The 25,660-nt window shown below is 39.2% G+C and overlaps 1 protein-coding gene across 1 annotated transcript; it reads right to left on the bottom strand.

Annotated features, from left to right (window-relative positions):
* On the bottom strand, positions 1 to 25,619 carry LOC309477897 (5-hydroxytryptamine receptor 2A). The gene is made up of 4 exons (XM_082141398.1): positions 25,509 to 25,619; positions 15,622 to 16,066; positions 13,530 to 13,730; positions 1 to 2,155 (listed from the first exon to the last, which is right to left on the bottom strand). Exons 2-4 carry the CDS (start codon positions 15,908 to 15,910, stop codon positions 1,527 to 1,529), a joined length of 1,119 nt encoding a protein of 372 aa, XP_081997524.1. The 5' UTR covers positions 15,911 to 16,066; positions 25,509 to 25,619; the 3' UTR covers positions 1 to 1,526.
* Between the last annotated feature and the right edge of the window lie 41 nt (positions 25,620 to 25,660).

The following is a 25,660-nucleotide window of genomic DNA, read 5'->3' as shown; positions in this document are numbered from 1 at the left end:
GAAAAGTCAGTCATCTGTTTATTATCATGTTAATTATTGCCCCAAACACCATACTTTTACATATTCTTCCATTATTGAAACATTTTGCTGTAATAACCTTGAACAAAACTGAAAATTATTAAGACGACATTTGTCTCAAAATATATTCAATAATTTTAGCCATTCTTATTTGCTACTTAAATATAAAAATAAAAAACACACACATCAAATATTAGATCAGTTTATCTCAGAATCAGCGTTGCGCTGCTGCGCACGATCATGTCAAGGATCAGATTAATTTCCACGTGCATCTTGAAAAGCGGTTGTTTATGAAAGTTTTTGTGCATCTTTGGTTTAGAGGAGAATAAAACCAAAGCCACGTTTTACCCCTGTGTGCCTTTAACCCCTAAAAACATTCGTGCTGGAAACATTAGTTATGTCCCATTACACAAGATAAACTGATCTTATAAAACTCACAGCAAACAATCAGCCTCATATTAGAAGTACATAGATGATTCGAGATGGCGAGTTTTAAGGGATACTTCAGCATTTAGCATTACGCTTCGTATCAGTAGAAACCTGGTAGTATTTTCGAGTGACCGTGCTTTCCTCCCTCATATCCCCCTGAGACAAAATCGTCATTTTGCGTCATCGGAGGAACTTTTGGCCAGAGGCGAGAGACTACAGCCAATAGTAGGAGCTGTTCCGCATGTGTTCAACCCGCCCATAGAGGGATCTCACTCACAGAATGTACACATAGTGTTAGCTATCTTTTTTTGGAAGCTAAGCTAGCAGGCTCTTGTTCTGTGGAGAAAGCTGAGTAGTAGGAGAAAGCTGAGTAGTAGGGGTTACCATCCTCTTTTTCCCGGACACGTCCGGCCGTCGAGATCGTCCAAAATGTCCGGGATTCGGCTTTTGCTTTCTGCAGTCGCCATTCATTGTTTACATGCACACCTTTTGTTTCAATCTAACTGAATTAATTCCGATTGGTGAATCTGAATGTAGTGTTTACATGAACGCTAAACAAGTGATCGGTTGATGTGCGTATTAACATTGCTAAGAAAATTCCCGCTCCTCCGTGAGAGATACGAGACCAGTGCGTCTCAGTAATCACGCCACCGGCCTCTCATCGTTCTCCCGCGCCCCTCAGCCTCGTCCTGCTCGCCACAGTAAACATAATGAATGGCGACTGTAGAACGCATAAGCCAAATCCCGGACATTTTGGGCGATCTCGAAATCCCGGGCAGACTCGTCATCACGGAGACTCACTAGTAGCCTAGCCTTGTTGTTTTCAACTGGTAGGCGTGGTTTGGGAGTGGCCTCCTAGGGCAGCGAAGCAAGTGCATTCTGGGAGTTGTTGTCTTTCATCCACATGAGCCAAAAATAAATTTTCTGGCTTTTCTCAGTCTAGAAAGCTCCAATTTCTAAAATAATTTCACATTTCTACTACATAAATGACCCATTTTAAATACACATTCATCTTTCCAGAGGTGAAGTATCCCTTTAAGGATCCGACTAGTCTATTAATGATCAGTTGTTAGCGTGTGTCAGCATATTCTGTTGGACTGGATCTTCTTCTCTTCCTGATATTTACACTGTAGGTAGCGAGCGAAGGCTTGGCGGTACGTCTTGTTGAAAAGGGTGTAGATCAGGGGATTCACTCCCGAGGACAAGTATCCCACCCAGACAAAGAAGTTAATGAGTTTATAGAGAACCTCACTGCAGTCGTCCCGACAGATCGCGATCAGCACGTTCGTGATGAAGAACGGAGTCCACATGACCAGGAAGAGGAAGAAGACGATCCCCAGGACTTTGGAGGCTCGTTGCTCGTTTTTTATTTTTTGCATCATGCCTTGATTGCTTTGCTTTCGTGGAGCTCTGAACACACGAAATGTGGACTTCTTAGAGGAGGACTCACTGTTGAGCAGACTCGTGTTTGTTATCTTAGCGGAAGAACATGTGGAGTGGCTCTTGCTCTCCAGCGGGAAAGATGAGCTGTGTTTCTGGAGATCCCGGAGAGTCAGGTAATAGCAGACCACCATGATGACCAGAGGAACGAAGAAGGCCACGGATGAGCCCACCAGGACGAAGCGAGGCTCGTTCAACACGCAGGAGCCGTTCACAAACACCTTCTGCTTATCCTGCAAACCTATTACTGGAATGGGCAGCGACAACACTGAAAGAGAAGAGGAAAACAACAACAAGAGTCAAGGATCACTTCAGAAAGCTTGTTTTAAAGGATTAGTTCACTTTCAAAAAAAAAGTTTCCATGTCTTTCTTTCTTCAGTGGAAAAGAAATGAAGGTTTTTGAGGAAAACATTCCAGGATTTTTCTACACAGAATGGACTTCAATGGCAACCAACTACACCAATGTTCAAAGAAGGTTAAAATGTCCGTCTCAATGCAGCTTCAAAGTCTCGACACGATCCCAGTCGAGAAATAAGAGTCTAATCCAGAGAAACGATCGATCATTTTCTAAAAATAAATAAATATATATATATATATATATATACTTTTTAACCACAAATGCTCGTCTTGTACCATCTCTGAGATGCGCCACGCATTGCGTCATCGAGTTGGAAAGGTCAGGTCCCCGTCTGGTTGTATGTGGTTGTGGTTCCTTCGAGTAATTCTCCTGTTTATTGGTTTGATTCTTGAATTAAAGATTTTTGATTATCTTTAATCTTATTTGTATGTTTGATTAGCTGTAAAATGTGCAGGTTGTTCTGTAAATTTGTTAATATTTTTACCACAGCTGCCAGTTTTTATTCTGTAAAAACAACAGATTTAAATTTTTTTTTTTTTTTTTACATTTTATTTTTGTTAATTTTGTAATGGTCTAAATGTTTAATTTATAGTTGCCTGATTTTCACTGTAGTTTCAGTTAAGCAACTGTGACTAAGAATAGATTTTTTTTTTTTTTTTTTTTTTTTTTTTTATTCTTTTAAAAAAGAGAGCATTTTGTTTCATTGGGCGATCCAGGGTGAAATACATATGACCGGCATAAACGATGCACACGGATGGACAACAGCAAATTAAAGTGCTTGAGATTGGGGTGGGATTAGCTATTATTACTATATTATAACAAAACCATAAGAGGAGCTGTGCAGAAATACCGAGCATTATGCGTCAGAAATGCTGAATACGACATGAATATCATTCCTCCTGTCAGCTCCTGTCAGTTCTTGTTAACAACCCCAGGGAGCCCGAAGAAACCGGGTCAGTCTGCTTGCCTGACTGCTTACATTATTGCATATATCCCATAGTGTCGGTCCAGATCCGGCCCACATCTGCTACACATGGACTCCACACATGCCAGATGTGAGCTGACCTTGTTGCTATTGTGCGAAAGGAGGTTTTTCAATGACAAAATGGATAAGTAACAAGTGAGATGTTCTGGCAAAAATCCCAGAGGAACTGGAACTGTTAAAAAGCAATTCCCTTTAAAGGAAAAGTCACACTTGACAAACAAAGCCTCGATTATCTGGAAATGTCTGAATCATTTTTCCAGTTATCCATGAATTACGTGGTGCTGAATCATTAAGGAAATACGCAAACCGTGGGTTACGAAATCACTCAAGATTCTTCTGTCAAAAAGAAATAGGGCTTTTAAAGAGGGGAATACGGTAGAGCATTATAGGCTAAAAAGAGGAATTAAGTGTGAAATTAAGAGGGAAGTCTATAAGGAAGATCTCCAGTTAAAAATGAAAATGGGAAATGTGGGTTCTGTTTGGGAGGGGGTGCATTTAATAACAGGCCAGGATAGTAGGAAAATAAATATTAGAATTAGTTTGAATGGATTCAGTTCAGATGCAGTTTTGTCACAGGATTTTAATCACTTTTATGTGAGATTTGATGCTTATGATTTTAATCAGGAAATTGAGGATGTCGGATAAACGGAGAGAATGATCTGTATATTATATTCAGTATATCTAGCTGTAAATTCTGTTCACAGTAATAGTTATCTGTATATTATATTCATAGGACAAATCTATCTGTAAATTTTTGTTTATAATAGTATTCAACTCTATATTTATTCAGTACATATCCATGTTCTGCACTTATGGAACCACTGTAAATCCTGCACTTGCTGCTATTGCACTTCTGGTTAGACCTAAACTGCATTTCGTTGCCTTGTACCTGTACTTGTGTAATGACAATAAAGTTGAATCTAATCTAATCTAATCTAAAAATGATTGTGTCCCTCTTGATGTGGGGGACAGTTTTTAAACAGTGTAAATTCAGGAAAGCTCCTGGGCCTGATAATACAGGGGGTCGATCACTTAAGGAATGTGCTGAGCCGTTAGGAGGACCGATTTTTTAGGAAATTTTGCGCAATTAAAAAAAGTACCTGTGCGGTGGAAGCAGTCAGCAGTGACTCCAGTGCCAAGAAAGCAGAATGCACAGATATTAGATGATTCTAGACCGGTGGCGCTCACATCTTTAGTTATGAAATGTTTAGAAAAACTAGTTAAGAGAGAAATTATGCAAAGGACTTTCCCCTTCAATTTGCATATAGGGCTAAACTAGAGGATGAAACCCTCTTACATTTAGTAGGGGTGACCGGGGACAGTTGCAACACTTTTCTCTCAGTTACTCAGAGACTATTTGGACTAGACCAACCAAATTTGTATATATTAAACTTGCATCTGTCTGCTAATTACTCATACCATTTAAAGATGATTACATATGACCTATCGTTCACAGTATTTAATTGAATGGAAGAAGCCAGATTGACCTAACTGTGCATGTGCAGTATGAGTGTCATCACTCTAGCTTGTTTCTGATTGGAGGAATAAGACTTGTTGCAACTGTCCCCGATCTCCCCTACTTCAGCATTTAGATAAGCCGAAATCATTTGTTAAATGACTTTTTATTGATTTTTCATCTGCTTTCAACACTATTCAGCCACATATTTTAGTTGAGAAACTCGTTGAAGAATTTGGGTTGGATTTTAATCTTGTAGGATGGATTTTGGATCTCCTTGTGCAGAGACCTCAGAGTGAAAGTAAATGACTGTTTTTCTGAATGGCTGGTGTCATCCACTGGGTCACCTCAAGGATGTGTCCTCTCTTTCTTTCTTTCTTTCTTTCTTTCTTACTTTCTTTCTTTCTTTCTTTCTTGTATTTAGCACAATTCATTGCAACTGCAGTTCCAGACAGTGTTGGCGTATATGCAGATAGTCCAAAATGCGGCCGCTAGGCTATTGAGAGGTACAAGAAAGCGTGAGCACATTACACCCACCAATTGTGCACTCACTCCAATGGTTGCCGATCCATTTCTGTATAGAATATAAACTTTTAATGTTTTTTTTATTTTTTTTTATGGTTTGGCACCTACATATCTTGATTCCTTAGTGATTCCAAATAGATCCCTGTGGTCTTCCGATCAGTCTGATATATTGTCCAAAAGACAGAGTCTTGAAAGTCCATGCACAGTTCTAATCTCCACAATGAATCCATTCGGCTTGCCAGTGTTATAGCAGTAATTTCCATTCGAGGGATAGACACTAGTTTCAAAGAAGCTACTCCAGCTTTCCCCATTACAAAGGCGACGTGCGCTTGTGAGTCAACATTATGCAAAAGCAGATAAGAAACTACTTCATAACCGTCTTCACTTGCGTCAGGAAAAGTGGTGCTCACCTCTCCGAGACCCACTGGTTTGAAGCATCTATCGATTTTGAAGCTTTCCAATTCATGCAATCCATCAAAGAACTTGATCCACTCCTGAGCATTCGAAGCAGGAATAATTCTGTCCCAGCCTAATTCTGCGGTTTAGTAAATATTACAGTAATATTTAACTTTATTAACTTAATAAAATCTCTGAATATCGTTTACTTGATTGTTTGAGTTAAACATACCAAAATAATTGACTAAAAATCCAACAGTTCATTTTGCCTAAAATTTACATTTATATTTAATTTTTTTTCACTAAAAGAATTTAGTATTTGACTAACCAATTATTTATTTATAATATAATACATTTGTGAAATTTATATCAAAATATTTGAGAATGGAGAATTAAACTGATCTGTTTCAAGAAACAAAAATATTACTTGATTCAAATCAATATTATTAATATTTTTAACACACTCTTAAGAAATTGAGTAAGTTTACTCATTAAAACAATGCACCCCTCCCCCGCCCCCTGACGTGACACACAACGGTTGAGTGAACTCTCTCCAGTCTCCAGAACAGTTCTCTCTTCTTTTCTCAGTGTCACAGAATCGTCTCTGCAACACGACTTCACTATCCAGCTAGACTCATCATCAATCACCCCATCAAGGTCGGTCAGAAATCTTGGAGTAACAGTTGATGACCAGCTGACCTTCACAGATCACATTTCAAAGACAGCTCGATCATGCAGGTTTGCACTGCACAACATCAGGAAAATCAGGCCTTTCCTAACTGAGCATGCAACACAACTTCTCGTCTAGGCCCTGGTCATCTCTAGGCTTGACTACTGCAATGCTCTTCTGGCTGGACTTCCATCATGTGCAACTAAACCTCTACAAATGATTCAGAATGCTGCAGCTCGTCTTGTCTTCAACGAGCCCAAGAGGGCCCACGTCACTCCTCTGTTCATCTCTCTGCACTGGCTACCTCTCTCTGCTCGCATCAAGTTCAAGGCACTGACGCTTGCTTACAGAACTATCACAGGCTCAGCTCCCTCCTACTTTCACTCACTCCTACAAGTCTACATCCCTACAAGAAGCCTTCGATCGGTCAACGAGCGACGTCTCGTGGTCCCATCACAGAGAGCCAAAAAATCACTTTCCAGAACATTCTCATTCACAGTTCCATGCTGGTGGAATGATCTCCCCACCGGCATCCGGAATGCAGAATCCATGACAACATTCAAAAAAGAGCTGAAAACTCTTCTCTTCCGTGAGCACTTAACCTCATAAAAAATTTTTTTATATATATATATATATATTCCTGTAAATTCTCGCTTATCGGGCTTATGCTACTCTGAATAATGCCTGAACTTCGTATTTTGAGCACTTCTTGCGTTGTTTTTTGCCTCTTCACGATGACTTGCTTAATTTAGTCCCAATTTGTAAGTCGCTTTGGACAAAAGCGTCTGCTAAATGACTAAATGTAAATGTAAGTAGAAATAAGTTGGTGAAGCAATATACCTGGATAAAGATATTAGATTCTGTTGTGACAGGAGCGAGATTGGATAGGTTATATATAAGTAAATCAGTGTAACTAATACTAATATATTTCAGACCATCATATGGTTACTTTAGATTATAATGTTGTGAAAATTTCAAGACCTAAATTTTTTTGGCATTTTAATGTGTAAAATTATTACAGGATACAGATTTTTTTGAGAAATTCTGTAGTTTTTGGGAAATTTGGAGACAGAGGACTCAATGGTGGGACGTGGGAAAAGCACAGATTAAAGTTTTTTGTCAACAATTTTCTTATAATACTTCTGCTACAGTGAAGAGAAATGTGAACATTTTGGAGATTGAGATTAATGAAATGGAAAAAAGAATGATTGATGTTGATAATGATGGTTCAGTGAATATTTAAAAAAAAGAAAAAATGGAGTTGAAGTCATTGTTGGAACAAAGAGTTAAAGGTGCACTAGTTTGAGCTAGAATTTCTTCAATTAAAGAAATGGATGCTCCAACTGCTTATTTTTTTGGACTTGACCGGAAGGAAGCACAGAAGAAATGTATGCTTCTTCTTAAAAGAAAAAATGGAACTATAGGCCTATGTCACGAAAAGAAGACCGGAAGTACGTCTTTTAGTAGGGATACGGCTCTTCCGGTTAGCTTTTTACAATGGCGGAGCCTGATAGATACCGCTGGACCGAATCTCTCCGCAACCTGCCTGAAGTCACATATGACGATGTAGTTCGGATGGTAAATGAAAACTCTCAAGTGGAAACGTCAAAACTGAGGAAAGGGTACAAGTTCGGGTGTAGCCTGCCATTGTTGTTATAGCTCTAGCCGTTCGCCAGTATAAGGTAAACGTTTCTATGGTAACAGCGAGTTAAGTTGCTGCTACGCTTAGGATTGTGGGTAGTGTAGTTTTTTTTCATAAGATCGCGGATAAAACATGTTTTTCTTAAAACAAGGTTGATTTCATACGAACTTATAGCTTCTACAGGAGCAAAAACCTTCGTTTCACAACCTCATAGCTCGTGGTCAGTCTACCTCGGATGGTTTAGACATTATGGCTGAAAATCTAAATCCTTATTGAGAAATACTGTTGACCGGAAGTTCTGAATCCCTACTCCGCGTTCCGGAAGCAGGAAGTGTGACATATTACTTCAGATCCAACAGAAATGAGAACAATGGGCATTGAATTTTATAAAGAACTGTTTGGTAATATGGGCTGTGATGTTGGATCTATGGACCAGTTCTTGCAGGATCTTCCTAAATTAAGGCCTGAGGATAAAAATGCATTGGACGTAATGATTTCTTTTGATGAACTTTAAAAGGCGGTCAAACCGCTCTCTAAAGGAAAGTCACCAGGAATTGATGGTTTACCAGCGGAGTTTTATAAAGCCTTTTGGGGTGTCTTAGGAGAAGATTTGTATAATGTATTTTGAGAATGTTTTAAAAGAGGTTGTCTACCAAACAGCTGTCAAAAGAGCTGTGTTATTATCACTCCTGCCAAAAAATGGAGAACTAGGCTTGTTGAAGAATTGGCGACCAGTGTCTTTAATGTGTCTAGATTATCAAATATTGTCTAAATGTTTAGCAAACAGACAAAAAAATATTTTGCATGTTGTGGTGGAAAGTGAACAAACTTACTGTATTCCTGGGCGGACAATAATGGACAATTTGTTTCTTATGAGAGATGTGATTGATTTATCTATTAGAAACAATCTTGATGTGGGGTTTTTTATCTATTGACCAAGAGAAAGCCTTTGACCGGGTAGGTCATGAATACCTTTTTACTGTGTTAAAAATGTAAGACTGAAAATACTGGTTGAGGTCTGATTTATGGGACAAAAGGGCCCTGCTGGCTAATTAACATTCGACCTCCCCCATACAACCTCACTTCCTCTCAGAAACTAGGAACTCACACAAGAACATGGTTTAATGTGAATATTTAACATTGACTGTTATGTTTTTGGTGTCATTTGAAATGTCTCAAAGTGAGTGGTACAGATATCTCATATCCAGATAGATAAAATAAAAGGAAATAAGGTTTAGAGAAGTTTAGATAAGGCATTTCATTGAATAGAAGCGATTTGAGGGTGGTCTCCCCCATCCCCCATGTCACCTGGTCAGGAGGATAAAGGGAGGTGTGCTCCCTCTCTCTGGGCTCTTCTTTGCTGGACACGAATTGAATAGGTTATTTCGCTCTCTTTCTCTATCTCTCTGTCTCTCTCTCTCTCTCTTTCTCTTTCTTTCCCTTTCTCTCTCTATCTCAGGTACAAGCTGGGTAAGATTCTTTGGTGTAACCAATGTATAACCATGTTCTAGATATTTGAATTGATTGTGGAATTGATCTCTGATATCTGAAATATTAAATTGTTACATGTCATTATTCTAACTGATTTTGACATTGTTCATTTAATGGTTAAAAGGAATAGTCAAACATTCGCTCACCTTTCGTTGCCTTGTACCTGTACTTGTGTAATGACAATAAAGTTGAATCTAATCTAATCTAATCTTTAGTGAGGCACAGATGTTATTAAAACCTTTCATTTATGGAGTCAACATATGATCAATGTATTACAAATTTAACCAACCAATACTTTGCATGAGTGAGGACAGAACACGTGATACCTTCCCCGTGTATTGGCGAACTGGCAATTGGACCAATATAGCGGGCCTTACAAAAACCTTTGGATTTGTGGAGAATATTATTTCTTGGATAAAAATACTTTATGAAGATGCTTCAGTTATGCTTAAGATAGGAGGCGGCCTGAGTTGTCCAATCCCTGTTAAAAGAGGAATCAGGCAGGGATGTCCTCTATCAGGACAACTTTTTAGTTTAGCCATAGAACCCTTACTGTGTCAGCTAAGAAGTGAGTTACAAGGTTTAATGATACCAGGAGATAATTCAGGGCTAAGGTATTCTGTGTTATGCGGATGATGTAAATATTTTTATTTCTGGTCAAAATGACATTCAGATACTTTGTACAAATTTAAACCTTTATGAAAAGTCGTCTTCAGCCAAGGTAAACTGGGCAAAGTGTGAAGGGTTTGCTGTGGGGTCTTAAGGGGCCACCTCAACTTCCCGAAGGACTGAAATGGGGAAAGGAAGGTTTTAAAGTTTTGGGGGTGTATCTGGGCACTGATAAGTATAAAGAAAAGAACTGGGAGGGTCTGCTTGGAAAGGTTGTTGCTAAGTTGTCTAAGTGGAACTGGCTATTACCCGAACTATCTTATAGAGGCAGAGTCCTAATAACAAAAAAACCTGACTGCCTCTATGTTATGGCACAAACTGAATGTGCTTGAGCCACCAGAGGACAGTATTAAGGAGATTCAGAGGAAACTGGTGGACTTTTTCTGGTCTGGTCAAAAATGGATTCCTCGGCAGGCACTTTATCTACCAGTGATTGAAGGAGGGCAAAGCCTAATAGATGTACGAAGCCACATAAATGCTTTTTCGATTGCAAGCAGCCCAGAGACTGTTGTACGAGGAGAATGTTGGGTGGATTAATGTTGCATGTGCTCTTCTGCGGAAAACATCTGGATTATTGTATGATAAACAGCTTTTTTTTACTGCACAAGTGATGAAGTGGATTTGAAAGAGTTGACACCTTTTTATAAGTCAATGATAACAGCTTGGAGAAAGACATTTATTATTCACAGAGACATTTTACAACCTGAGGACTGGATAATGGGAGATCCGCTGTTCCATAATCCATTAAAGGAGACATATCATGCTTTTAAATCGTTCCTTTTTATATAAATCATACATTTGTGGTCTATATAAAGCGGAACTGCAATGCTTGGGTCTGAATTCCTCATTATTATAGCTCCACAGGCCCCTTTTCTACCCCTTTTCTGATGTGCGCCTGAGAGCAACTCGTTTTGGTGCGGTCTCTTTAAATGCAAATGAGACACTTCATACCCCGCCCCCTCTCCAGGTTGCAGAGGCGACACTCGGTTCAACTCCACCCCGTTCGGCCATTTTTGTAGAAAATGAAGACGACGAACCTGCAGAACAACGTCTTCATATGGATGTATCGCAATGGTGTGTTACTGTATTTACACATGAAACTTTGGTCTTCCGACCTTTTACCACCGTGTCGATTTATTTTGATTAATATGTGCGAGGGAGAGAGAGCAAGACAGCGCCTAGTTTGGAGACGGTGAAGTCTTGTTTACACTTTCGCCTGGCTCCGAAGAGAGAGCGCGCGTGCGACCGGGTCTCTCTCTGCTCGTTCTTTCAGTTAAACATGCGCCCTGTCACAAGCGCAGCAGTTCATCTACATTAGACGGTGTAATGAAGCGTGTGGGTTACTACATCCAACAACCGAACATTTTAACTTACCCTCTCGTAACTTCTGCATCCTTTAGCTTGGACTACAAAATTGCAGCAAGAAATAAAAATGGTGGATTGCTGGAAGTGTTGGGCCGGAAGTCAATGTCCTTATTTGGCAGTTCCGCAGCAAATACTGTGACGTAATAGTTCAAAAAACGTCATAGATGACAGAAAAATCTGAACCGGTTGAAAAATATGACCAAAACAGAATATAAAGATATCAACGAAGCACCTGAAGAGAATAATTTCAACTTTGCTGTACTTCTAAACACTCCAAATATACAACAAAATGCATTTAAGGGCTAAAAAAGTGGATTTAGCATGATATGTCCCCTTTAATAAGAACAAGGATTTTGTCCTCTAAATCTGTGGAAAGCTGTTTTGTGAAGGCTGGGTATGTCAAGTTTGGGGATCTGAGAAGTGGTGATGACTGGAAGACAGCTGAGTCTGTGCAGAGTGTTACGGGGTTGAGATCTCTTGTGAGACGAGTAATGGAGGAGGTGTGGCCAGCTCTACCTGGGGCCTGCAGAGAGGCACTGTCACAGGACAGGAATGGGCACTATACATTTCCACCCATCAAAGTATCTGCTGCTGTGCAAGAGGAGATGGAGGAAACTGGACATTCGATTTGATCATTTGAGTAACCCGAGTTGGGGAGTTTTCAAGATATTAAGAAGAAGAAAGAACTCTATATAACATAACGTGTGTAAAAGTTACTCATCAGACAGTGCTAAGAGGAGTGAAGACTTAGAGGTGGTCAGACGTGTTTGGGACAAATTTTAAGGCATGTTGGAGGTCTCTATATAAGTTGCCTGTTGAGAAGTGCTGCAGACTTGCAGTGGAGACTGATGTTCGGGGCTATAGCTACGAACAGACACGTGTGGCACACCTCAATCCAGCAGTCCGAGTGTTTATTTTGTGGCTTAGAAGAAACGGTTAATCACTTATTTATTGATTGTTTCAGGTTGGAGGGAATGTTTAATTTTTTAACATAAGTTTTTTTTTAAGTTTGGGGAGAATTTTTCTTATCAGAATTTTATAAGTGGTCCAATTTATAATTTTCAAGAAAGGAGGAAAAAATGTTTATTGAATTTTCTGTTGGGATCAGCTAAGTTGTCCATGTGGAAAACTAGAAAAAATTAAATGTAAGGTATAGGTCCAGACAGTTAATGCTGGGATGGGACTAAAAGGGATGATAACTGCTAGAATCGAGATAGAGTTTACATATTATAAATTGGTCAGTGACATTGTAATGTTTTCTGAAATTTGGTCAGTGGGGGGAGTACTTTGTCAAATTGGAGAAAATGAAATGTTGTTTTTAAATGTGTAGAAATAGAAATTTATGAAATGAAATTTTTTGTAAGATAACTGTATTGAGGTAAAAGGACAAATGGTCTAATAAAGATATTGTTAAGCCTCTCTCTCTCTCTCTCTCTCCCTTTACCTCCTCTTTCCTCTTACTCTCTACTCTCTCTCTCTCTCCCTCTCTTTCTCTCTCTCTCTCTCTCTCTCCCTTTACCTCCTCTTTCCTCTTACTCTCTACACTCTCTCTCCCTCTCTCTCTCTCTCTCTCTCTCTACACTCTCTCTCCCTCTCTCTCTCTCTCTCTCTCTCTCTCTCCCTCTCTCTCTCTCTCTCTTTCTCTCCCTCTCTCTCTCTCTGGTAACATTTTACATGCTGGGTAAGATTAATGGTATAAGTTATCATCATCATCATCATCATCTCATACATCTATTTTGTAACTATTTTAAGTGTAACCATAACCATATTTTGTCATTAAACCTTTTCAATTACAAATAATGTGCTAACTAGTTTTGATTTGGTATTGACTTTGAAGTGCTACAAACTGCAATACAATATTGTCACTCTCTATAGCAACGCTCTCCCACATATTAAGCTATTGTAACTGTGTTTATTTCCGTCGCTGGTATAAGTGGCAGTGGGAGGACTTTTTTCTTTATTTCTTTTAACCCTGATGAGTGCTTGTGTGCTGAAATGTGTTTCTGAGACTGTTTTCTGTACAGTATAAACCATCATTAACCACAATCTTTTGAAACTCTGTGACACTGGATGCTTCATTCTCACCTATAGAAATGGTCCACACAGAGATTATTTTGAGCATGGTCTTGCGCAGTAAGTTGGTGCGGCCGTATTTGAACGGGTCACGGATGCCGATGTAGCGGTCCAGAGAGATGGCACACAGGTGCATGATGGAGGCTGTGGAGAACAGCACATCGAGGAAGATCCACATGGGACACAGTAGGTCAGGGAGAGGCCAGGTGTGATCTGCAAACAGACCACAGGAGGAGGATGTTTCACAAGATAAACCTAGCATTTTCATTAACATGTTTCTGCGTGCACTTTTTTTCAGGTGCTCTTCGTCATTTTTGAGCGAAAAATTTTACTTTTTTTTTTATTCAATGAAATGGTATGAAAATTGGTAAAGGTTTTGGCACTTGCTATGTGAACACAAAAATAAATCATGGACCTGATTCGAAAAGGTTAAATGGTCCTGTAAAAAATAGTCACACTTGTGCTCCTCGCGGTCAAAAATGAGCGCATTGGAAATGAATGGGAAACGAATTTCCTCTAGTGGAAGCGTTCGGTACTGCAGCCGAACTCACTCTCACTGAAAGATCATTTTTGGAGATATCATCCTCAAAGTTGGAACAGAACTTGTTTAGATTTATGGCTTTGATTGTCTTGCAGTTTTAGGGTAAAACGTGTTTTTGACAAAATAAAGATTTCATAAAAAAATTGTAAATAGTATTTTTGTGCACTTTTCATAACAATAAACGTAAAATTCTGTAACTTTTTTTTAAGTTCACTTTTTTTAAGTTCACTTTTTCAATTCAGCAATAACTTGCCAAGTGTCATCTCTGAAAAGAGATCAAACTTAAGTCTGTCCTTTAAAGCATTCGAGATTTACGGCAGTTTAAGTTGGAAATTTTCAGGTGTATGCTCAAATTGTGAATAACTGGATTATAACTACTGCGTAAATATAATGTAGTATAAAATCCCCTGAAAACAGAAAATATTACATAAAAAAACATTATCAAACTAAAATATAGTACATTCCTTTCAATGAAAAAAATATAAATAATTTTAGACCGCCATGCGAAGAGCACCAGAGGGTTAAATGTTAACTAATAGGTATCACCATACATGATTAATCACAGTATGTTAAGACACTTGTTTTAAATATGCACTCATTTGCATACTTTTCTGGAACAGAAATCTGAAGATTGGATAAAGCCAGGTCAGATTTTGTTGCCATGTTACAGTCGAAGGTTAAAGGTTTTAAAGAGAAGATTTATCTTCTTATCACTCTATAAATCAGATAAAATAAACTCTTAAATGTGTATTTTGAATGTTTCCTTTTTCAGTAGTGCGAAAGAAGACACGTTATGGAAGAAATAGCTTAAAATCGTCTCGGGTTACGACTGTAACCTTTGTTCGCTGTGTCTCAGGAACTCGAAAGGGAAATAAAAGTCAATACCTGAAAAAACAATGGTTTTGTCTTGCCTAAATATGCTATGACTAAGCATTCCTTAAGTAGATATAACAATAGCTATTATCTATAATACACTGATATTACAATTACTTCAAACTGTAATATTCAGGTGAATCTCACAAAGACATGTCTGGGCTATAATTCACCACAAGAAAAAAAAAAAAGAAGAAAAAGAAGAAAAAGTAAAGAAATTATTGGTAAAACTTTACAATACCGTTTCATTTGTCAACATTTGATGCATACATGAAATAATAAGGAAAAATACTTCGATATCTTCGTTAATAATTCAATCAAACATTTATTAATACATTAATAAAATCAAAAGTTGTATCTGTTAATATTATGTAATTGACCTGAACTCTCAGTGAACAGCTTTATTTTTATGAACTGACGTTAAAAAATGTATAAATACTGTAACAAATGTATTGCTCATTGTTAATGTTAGTTAAAGCATGAACAGGACCTTATTGTAAAGTGTTACCAATATATATCTGGCATAAAAACAATGAAGCCCATTCAAAAAAGGAAAATTAAAAATAATAATTTCATGACAGTAAAAAACTAACAAAAACATGTATTTTTAGAGAGACTCATTTGCTTTAAAAAATATTTTCAGACTATTTATGTTGTTTAAAAAAAGAAAGATAAAAGCGTAGTACTTACTGTAAAGAATACTAATAAGTGAGGCTGGCATAACCAGGAACCCCACCAGCATGTCCGCTACGGCCAGCGAGCACAAGAAGTAGTTGGTGGCATTGTGAAGCTTGCTTTCGATGGACACCGCCATGATCACCAGTATATTCCCCACAACAGTGAAAAATATAATGGCCAGAATGAACAGAGCTGCCCAGTTCTTCCCCATGGGTCGTGTGTCCTCTAATTCGGAGAAGTTGGATTTGAAATATCTGTCGTTGACGTCCAAAGAGACGTTCCAGGCGTTCAACAAAGCCATTGTGGGAAAGGTAGAACTGAAGTCTGATAAGGCTCTCAGCGACTGTCAAGTGTTGATTCTCTATGATATACTGTATGTGTGATCAGTTTCGGGTGTCAAATGTCTTCAGGCCGTCTTCGGTACGACTGCTTACTCTACTGGTTGTGAATCCCACACCTGAACACACAGTAGTACTGTTTAGATTAAGAGATAGACATGATTTCAAATATCATCATTTTCTGTAAAGCAACAATGTGCACTGTGCAAAGTGCTATATAAATAAATGTAACTTTAGATAGATTGATAGTTCCTGTGAAGAGGTTGTGCACATCCTATTCGTTTGAAATCATCATTATCAAATATTGACAGATGCAAATGTCTGTTTAAACTCAAGAGTGAAATGTCTTATCTAAATTCTTGTAGGAAAAAGATCAAAAGTGTTATGAGTTGAATAATTCAGCGCTGACTTCTGTTCTACGTTTTATCTGATAGCAAATAGTTTGATGATATTATCTAGAAGATATCGTCATACCTTGAGAACAACTGATGTGTTATGACTCAAAAATCTGTCAATTTGTTAAGGCTTGCTAAACATGCATAATAAAACAAAATATGGGGGTGGGTGCGGGGGGGTTACATCATATTACCTTGAATTTTTATGGTTAACTAGCATGTGCTAAAATCACTACACACTTGCATAAGTATAGTTGTACAGTTATACACCCCATCGCTGTCGTAATCACAGGCAAAACTGCAACATAACAGAAACTCCCATAAATCCAAACATAACAGAATATTAACCAGTAAACACCAACACATCTCTCACTATATCAATCTTGTGCAAAAACACACAAAATAACACTTAATTTCAGCATTTATTACCCCTAGTGAAAAAAAAGTATATTGTATGTGAAATATATTCCCATTCTCAATAGTACATTGCAAATATACTAACAAAAAATCGTACTATCTTTAAACATGTGAAAAGTGTTTTTACCTATTTTCACAATACAACTTTTAACACAGTTTAAGATAATTGTACTTTAGTATATTTTAGAAAAATATATTTTAGAAAAATATACTTGAAGTGAAAATTCTGTTCATTTTATAAAAGTGTATTTATTTGCACTTTTTATTAAAAAATATATTTTAGGTATATTTTAACTGTGTGCTGGAAATGGTCAATGCATTGAAAGTATACTTTCAAAATACGTTATAGTATACAACATTATTTTGTATAATAATACAAGTATAGCTAAGTGTTATCTGTCTATTAATGTACATTTGTTATTGAAGACAAAGTATGCAATTTAGTACACACAAGTACACTAAATACACTTAAAGTCATGCTTTACTGCAATTTAATTACAACTAAAATATACTTAGTACAAAATTAGTTGTTTTAAAATAGCACACTTCAAGTTAACACACTTGAAGTATCCTGATAATTAGTCTGGCTGCAAGTATACTTAGCATTTTTATTTTACACCAGGGATCCTCGTACACTCTGGTGCAAACCATGCTGCAACTCATTCAGTTTAAGTTCAGCTTAATACAATCAGATTTTGAGTTCACATAACTCTTTTCTATTAAATACAATGAACTTTTAGTAATACTTGAGTGAATATTTCAGTTGTCAGGTTTATGTTCTGTTTCTTTGGACTTTTAGTTGATTTTTCCCTGTTTTTGTGTTTCTGTTTCATTGGCTCCTATGTTCCCACTCTTTATTGGTTGCTATGGTTTTTGATTAGTGCTCTCACCTGTGTCTAGTTAATCATCTTGTTCAGTCTCTGTGTATTTAAACCCTCTGTTCAGTTTAGTTCGGTGTCTGGTGTCTTCAATGTTAAGGTTGGTTTGTGTTGCTCCTTTGTACTTCTCCTGTGCCTTCCTATTCCTTTTGCTTTGTGTATTTAGTTTAATAAAGTTAGACTGCTGCTAATGGATCCTCTACTTGCTTCATTGTTGAACCAACCTGTGACAAAACACCAGTCCTTTAAAAAAAGAATGGATCTTACAGCATTTCTTCCAGACAACCCGCTGTTGTCCCGATCCCAAAAAGGAGGAATATGTAATTAACCCCCTTTGGAGGAATATGTATGGAATTCTATGGACTTTGTACCAATGTTGAGTTTAAAGAAGTGCCGTTAATGGACTGTTTTCACGCTGGTTTGGATGAACCCCTGTATTCTCTGCACCCTGGAGCAATACATCCTCTATGCCCTTCTGCTCAAAAGGTCCATGCTCACCTCGGGCCCCATGCCTACATTTGACCCAGAGCCCAGACAGCCCTCAGACACACCCACTACAGACGATATGCCAAAGCCCACCACCATGAAGCCTGAGCCAGTGCTAATGCCAGAGGCCATCTTTGTCCCAGAGCCCGTGCCGAAACGCAGAGTCTGTCAAGGTGCAAGAGCCGGTACTGATGTCCGTCCCAGAGGGAGTTTTAGTGGAGTTCAAAGGTATGGACTGGAGCCCTGCCCATAATCCCACCACTTAAGGTGTGCTGTGGGAGGAACCCAAGGATTGGTATGACGAGCTGGATGATTTAATTCCTCAAAGCCTCCAATCCCAGTTGATCCCGCCCCTCTTCACATCTCCTTTGTCGTCGCTGGTCCCGCCCAGCCTCAAGTCTCCATCACCAGTGGTCCTGCCCCTGACAACACCATTCTGTTCCTCTGCCCCACCTCCATTGACTCCCTCTTAGCTCTACCTCGGCCCTCTGACCCATTGGCTCCACCTTGGTCCCTTGTCCCTCTGGCTTCACCTTAATCCTCGTCCCTTTGGCTCTACCTTGATCCCTCGTCCCTCTGGCTCCACCTCGGCCCTCTGACCCATTGGCTCCACCTTGGTCCCCTGTCCCTCTGGCTTCACCTTAATCCTTGTTCCTTTGGCGTCACCTTGATCCCTCGTCCCTCTGGCTCCACCTAGGCCCTCTGACCCATTGGCTCCACCTTGGTCCCTTGTCCCTATGGCTCCACCTTAATCCTCGTCCCTTTGGCGTCACCTTGATCCCTCATCCCTCTGGCTCCACCTCGGCCCTCTGACCCATTGGCTACACCTTGGTCCCTTGTCCCTCTGGCTCCACCTTAATCCTCGTCCTTTTGGCTTCACCTTGATACCTCGTCCCTCTGGCTCTACCTTGGTCCCTCGTCTCTCTGGCTTCATCTTGGTTCATCGTCACTCCGGCTACGCCTCGACCCTCCACCCCTCTGGTCCCACCGGGCTCCTCCTTACCTCCGGTTCAACCATTGTCCTCACTCCCACTGGTCTGCACTCCAGGCCTACAGTCGTCTTTAGGTGTGTTGGACATCGGCTGCGGCTGGATGAAACCGATCGGTGAGAGTTGCCGCGTACAGGTGAGGGGAGCTGAAAACTGAGATGTGAAGTCGCCTTCATCTTACGGGCTCTGCTCTGGGTCACTACCTTTGTCATCTTACTTTTTTTTTTTGTTTAATAAATTTAGACCACTGTTAACGGATGCACTACTTGCTTCATTGAGGACGGAACCCATGACATCAGTAATATTTGAGTATTTTTTTAAGTTAGTTTTTAAAGTTTAGTTTTATAGTGTGACCTGAACCTGTCTCTATTTTAACCACCTCAGAATGAGCACTGTAATATCATCATAAAGACAGTGCATGAGATGCATAGATATGGTTGTATTGTTTCAAATTTGGTCTTTTATTCACACAAAACTATCATATATGTTCATGCCGACACTAGTATACAAACAATATATTAATTATTTTTTTAAATCATACCCTCATTGTGGGCTGAGCCCCCCTAATACTGAAATCCTAGAATCGCCCCTGAACATTATCCTCTTTTGTATTTTCTATGAAAGAAATGAGGGTGAGTACACTGAGTAATGACAGCACTTTCATTTTGGGGTAAACAATTTCTGTGCATGTGATACTTTTTATTTTTCACACTTGAATAATGAGGAATGTAAACTTTATTAAACAAAGGCGACTCCACAGCCAATACCCCTCTGTCCTCCTTTTCTTCGCTAACCGAGGAAGAAGTATCTACACTTCTCCTCTCCAGTCACCCTACCACCTGCCCGCTTGACCCCATCCCCTCACACCTTCCCCTCACACCTTCTACAAGCCATCTCTCCCACACTTCTACCATCACTCACACACATCATCAACTCATCCCTCCATACTGGCACCTTCCCTACAGCATTCAAGCAGGCTCGGGTTACTCCACTGCTCAAAAAACCCACGCTAAACACATCATTTGTAGAGAATTACAGACCTATCTCTCTCCTACCATTCATTGCGAAGACACTTGAAAGAGCTGTCTTCAACCAACTAACATCCTTCTTGTCTCTAAACAACCAGCTGGATGTCAACCAATCTGGCTTCAAGAAAGGACATTCAACTGAGACTGCATTACTGTCAGTCACAGAAGCCCTACGGATCGCAAAAGCTGCTTCCAAATCTTCAGTCCTCATTCTCCTGGATCTGTCTGCTGCCTTCGACACGGTGAATCATCAGATCCTTATGTCCACCCTCTCATCACTGGGCATCACAGGAACTTCACTCCACTGGTTTGAGTCCTATCTCACAGGTAGGTCCTTCAAGGTCGCATGGAGAGGTGAGGTATCCAGAGCACATCAGCTGACCACAGGTGTTCCCCAGGGTTCAGTTCTTGGTCCCCTCCTCTTCTCCATCTACACCACATCACTGGGACACATCATACAGGCACACGGTTTTTCCTACCACTGCTATGCTGATGACACGCAGCTCTTCCTCTCCTTTCAACCAGATGATCCCACAGTAGCTGCACGGGTCTCAAGCTGTCTGGCGGACATCTCCACATGGATGAAGGAACATCACCTGCAGCTCAACCTGGCAAAGACTGAGCTTCTCGTCCTCCCTACCAATCCGTCTCTACAGCACGACTTCACCATCCAGCTAGAGTCATCATTAATCACCCCATCAAGATCGGTCAGAAATCTTGGAGTAACGTTTGATGACCAGCTGACCTTCACAGATCACATTTCAAAGACAGCTCGATCATGCAGGTTTGCACTGCACAACATCAGGAAAATCAGGCCTTTCCTAACTGAGCATGCAACACAACTTATCGTCCAGGCCCTGGTCATCTCTAGGCTTGACTACTGCAATGCTCTTCTGGCTGGACTTCCAGCATGTGCAACCAAACCCCTACAGATGATCCAGAATGCTGCAGCTCGTCTTGTCTTCAACGAGCCCAAGAGGGCCCACGTCACTCCTCTGTTCATCTCTCTGCACTGGCTACCTCTCGCTGCTCGCATCAAGTTCAAGGCACTGACGCTTGCTTACAGAACTATCACAGGCTCAGCTCCCTCCTACTTTCACTCACTCTTACGAGTCTACATCCCTACCAGACACCTACGATCGGTCAACGAGCGACGTCTCGTGGTTCCATCACAGAAAGCCACAAAATCACTTTCCAGAACATTCTCATTCACAGTTCCATGCTGGTGGAACGCTCTCCCCACCCTCATCCGGAATGCAGAATCCCTGACAACATTCAAAAGACAGCTGAAAACCAATCTCTTCCGTGAGCACTTAACCTTATATAAAAAAAAAATAAAAAAAAATAAAAAAAAATTTTCCTTTCCCTTTGAAACATCACTTATCAGGCTTATGCTACTCTGAATAATACCTGAACTTCGTATTTTGAGCACTTCTTGCGTTGTTGTTGCTTTTGCCTCTTTATGATGACTCGCTGAATTTTGTCCTAATTTTTAAGTCGCTTTGGACAAAGGCGTCTGCTAAATGACTAAATGTAATGTAAATGTAAAATGTAAACGAGCGTGACTTGACTTGATTTACATTGCTCACAGTAATTTGCATAAGATTACCAAGAAACTGCTGTCTTTCTTGATCTTTTTTGCCTTAGGCAAAAAATTACTCTTTATCATGTGGCGAAAACAGAATGATTGCAAAATGTTATGCTTATAAGAAATAAGGATGTGAAAGCGATTAATCATAGAACAGATTTAAAAGGAAAAATGTTTCATTTTGGGGGGGGGGGGGGGGGGGGGGTATCATACAAATGCATTTTAATTACACTTGTGCAAAAATGAATGATAGCAAGCAGATATTTCACTATATATTGTCCCGATAAAGGCATTATGACAATGCTTGTTTATGCAAATCTTACTAAACTGTTATCCTGCCGGCATTTAAGCATTCTGCCAAGAATGCAACTAGAGCAAGGAACAAGTTCAGCAGCATGTCAGTTCAGCACACAAAACAAAAAAGTTCATTAAACAAATATTTGAAAACAAACTTAAACTCATGATATTTTCCAAGTTAAACGTGGAGGAGGAAGAAAGTTGTATGAATTTATGAACTGACATGTGATGGGGGGAAAAGTAAGTGAAACTCTGTTACGACTCATTGAAGGAGTCAATAAAGGAAAGAGTTTGGAAGTGTGGGATGCAGGTGCATACAAAGCCTGGTTACTGATAAATCTGTTCTTCTTAAGAAAGATTGGTTGGTGTGAATCATACCTCCATCTTAAACGCTTTCACAGGATCTTAAAATTGCACTAGAGAGATGCAGGGCCCTATATTAACAATGTAAGCTCATGGTCTAAAGCGCACGCGGAAAGACTGAACGTTTCTCTAGTTCGGAAACGGATCTGCTCGTGCGCGAGGTTAAAGCAGACCATCTACGGGACAAAGTGTACGCGCGTTGTGGACCCGCCTATAGGCGCACATTACTAACGCGCTCTTTAAATAACAAAAAAAACCAACAACTTTATTTCAGTTCCTCAAAATAGCATCGCTCCAACAATGCGCCTGAACACACACCTGGTTCTGAGCCCAGCAGCCCATGTGTGCAAATGCATTTGCTATTTAAACAACGAGGCGCAGGATGTGAAAATGAAAAGTGCGTTGGGCTGAAACTAGCAAAACACACTTGTGTCGCGCCTGGCGCTGCATTGCACCGGGTATATGCTAGATAGGGTTGCCAACTGTCCTGTATTAGCCGGGACGTCCCGTATTTTGGGCCTAATTTATTTGTCCCGTGCGTGACCTCCCGTGTCCCGTTCTACTACGCTGATCTAACCACTGACTGATACAACAGCAACAGCAGCAGTGCTGATCACGACACTTGAGGATGATCACCGACACCTGTCATCATCCAATCACAGCTTTGTGAACATAATCCTGGCGGATAATAATGCCGGACTCGTCTCGCGCTAACGGTAGGCTAATTCCTTTTCACTGTCCACGTTTTGATCTCGGCAAATCAATTTTGGCGAATGCAAACAACGTGATTATTGTTCACGAGTCCAACATCCAGCCACGCAAGAAAACATGTAATCTACCTGAGGGAATAATACGCTCAAAAAACATTTCTGATTATTATTAATGTTTAAAAAAAAAAAATCCCCCCAGGATTCTTTGATGAATATACGGTTCATAAGAGATTTATCTGAAATAGAAAGCTTTTGTAACATTATAAATGTCTTTACTGTCAATTTGGATTAATGTAATGCATCCTTGCTGAATAAAAGTAGGCAATTACTTTCTTTAATTTCTTTCCACAAAAAATAATCTTACTAACCCCAAACTTTTGAACTGTAGGCCTAGTGTATAATGTTAAAAAAGCTTTCTATTTTAGATAAATGCTGTTATTTTGAACGAAGGCTTGTTTGTAATGTGACATTTTTTTATGTATGACATAAAAATTATTTTAAGAATTAAACTGTACATAAATAGGTTAAGCAATACAAATGTGTTTATGTCCGATAACCTTTTAAACACACACTTAACTGCAGACACTGACATGACGTACACTGTGTGATACAGAACAAATATTTTGAGTGTCCCTCATTTTCCTATAAAGAGCCACGATTGTCCTGCATTTTCTTTTTCTGAAGTTGGCAACCCTAATGCTAGAGCCCGCAAACTGCTGGAAAAGTCTACTAAAGCATCCACAGTATAAGTGTCTACAAATGCAGGAAACTCTGGATTGTTGCTACTCTGCGAGGAGAGGACATCTTTCACAGATCACTCTAAGAAACACAACACAACGGACAATCTGAGAAAGACTTTTACCACTTTATATACAAAAATATATTAATCTCTGACGCACGATCTCACACAAACGTCTGCACTCTCGTCAATACAACACGCATGCGTCGTGCCGCATTAAAGATTGATATTTTGTTAATAAAGTGGTAAATTATGTATTTTTGCCCAAACAAAGTACTCGCATCGCTTCATAAAACTGAGGTTAATCCACTGGAGTCGCATTGATTACTGTAATGATGTCTTTACCTTTCTAGGGCTTGAAAATGGTAGTTGCGTAGCCTGTCAACTAACCCTTTAAGCCAACTGAGATGATGTTGCATAACCTAAAGAGGACTGTGCTATCAAGAAAACACTTTTCCCCCGGGAATAGTCCATATTGGTCAAAATATGCTACGTAAAAAAAAAAATACTGTATATGGTAACAATAATGGTATTTTTTTGTAGTTTTTAAGGCTTGATTTCTTTAATGGAATCTACATATCATGTCAAATCTCCTCAAATATTTAGTCTATGACACAATGAATTTATTATTTTTAGTGAAATGTGCTTTTTTATTTGAACTTGACTCTCAAAAGTGTGAATGGAAAGACCTGTTTATATTTGACTTTGAGTTATGTTGCGCAATTAAAAGGCTGTGTGCTGCACAAGTCACAACATGCTTCATATTATTAGAACAAACATGCAGTTATTCATAACCTAACCATAAGAATTATGAAACATAAAATTAAGTATTCGTAATATTTTCTATACAACACTGAACCACAATTTTATTAATAAAATATACACACTATTTTTAATTATCACTTTTTTTTTAATTACAAGACCCATAATTATTTTTTTACAGTGGAGGTTTTGCTGCTGAAGGAGGATCTACAAATTACTAAATTCAAGGGTTCACTTACTTTCTTCACTCTGAATGATCAATGATTCAATAAAGATGTGAAAAGTACAATTGTTTATGTGTGTTATTATTTTAGTCCAACCCATTTTATATTTAGTGTCTTTAGTACTAAAATTTAAATAAACAATTTGATGCACTTATTATGTACATATACATGTTTTTACATTGTGCTTATATTTAAAAAAAATGTTTTTATGTAATTACAGGTATAATTAATTTCTGTAATCCATAAACACACTGTTGACCTTCACACACACACAACTCACCCTTAAACCTAAACCTGTCCCTAACTTGACCATATCTCACCTCAATAACAGCACAAGTGTTTCACAAAACAACATCAACACAATAATTACATTGTACAGAACTTATGATCTTCTATATAAAGTGCAGTCAGATCGCGTTTTCTGTAATTGTGACTTTTATGAGTAGCCTAATCAATACAGATATCTTATTTGTTTTGCCACTTTACAGTATTTTGTGTTTAATCTTGTGCTATAGAGCACCTTATTCACTTATTCAGTAGCACTCTTGACTTTACCTCAGGAACATCTCTAATCTTAGTTTCTGACTAACTCTCCATCCCATGTCTCTCCTGTTTTAAAAATCATTCTTAAGACTCCAGACTACTAATTCACCATAATCAAACGAATAGCCACTCAGGATCTTACCCTTGTATTGCTGCCCTGTGGTCATAGTGTGTGTGTGTGTGTGTGTGTGTGTGTGTGTGTTCGCTCCTCGCGCTGTTGCAGTGAAGTGCGCGTGCGTCCGCGAGTCTCATTTATCAGCGCAGGAAAGTGTTTCTGAATGAGGGCTGGACATT

The sequence above is a fragment of the Leuciscus leuciscus genome (genome assembly GCF_965113295.1).
Source record: "Leuciscus leuciscus genome assembly, chromosome: 16".
Lineage (NCBI taxonomy): Eukaryota > Metazoa > Chordata > Actinopteri > Cypriniformes > Leuciscidae > Leuciscus > Leuciscus leuciscus.
The sequence above is the reverse complement of the archived record's forward strand: the minus strand, read 5'-3'. Positions and strand labels throughout refer to the sequence as shown.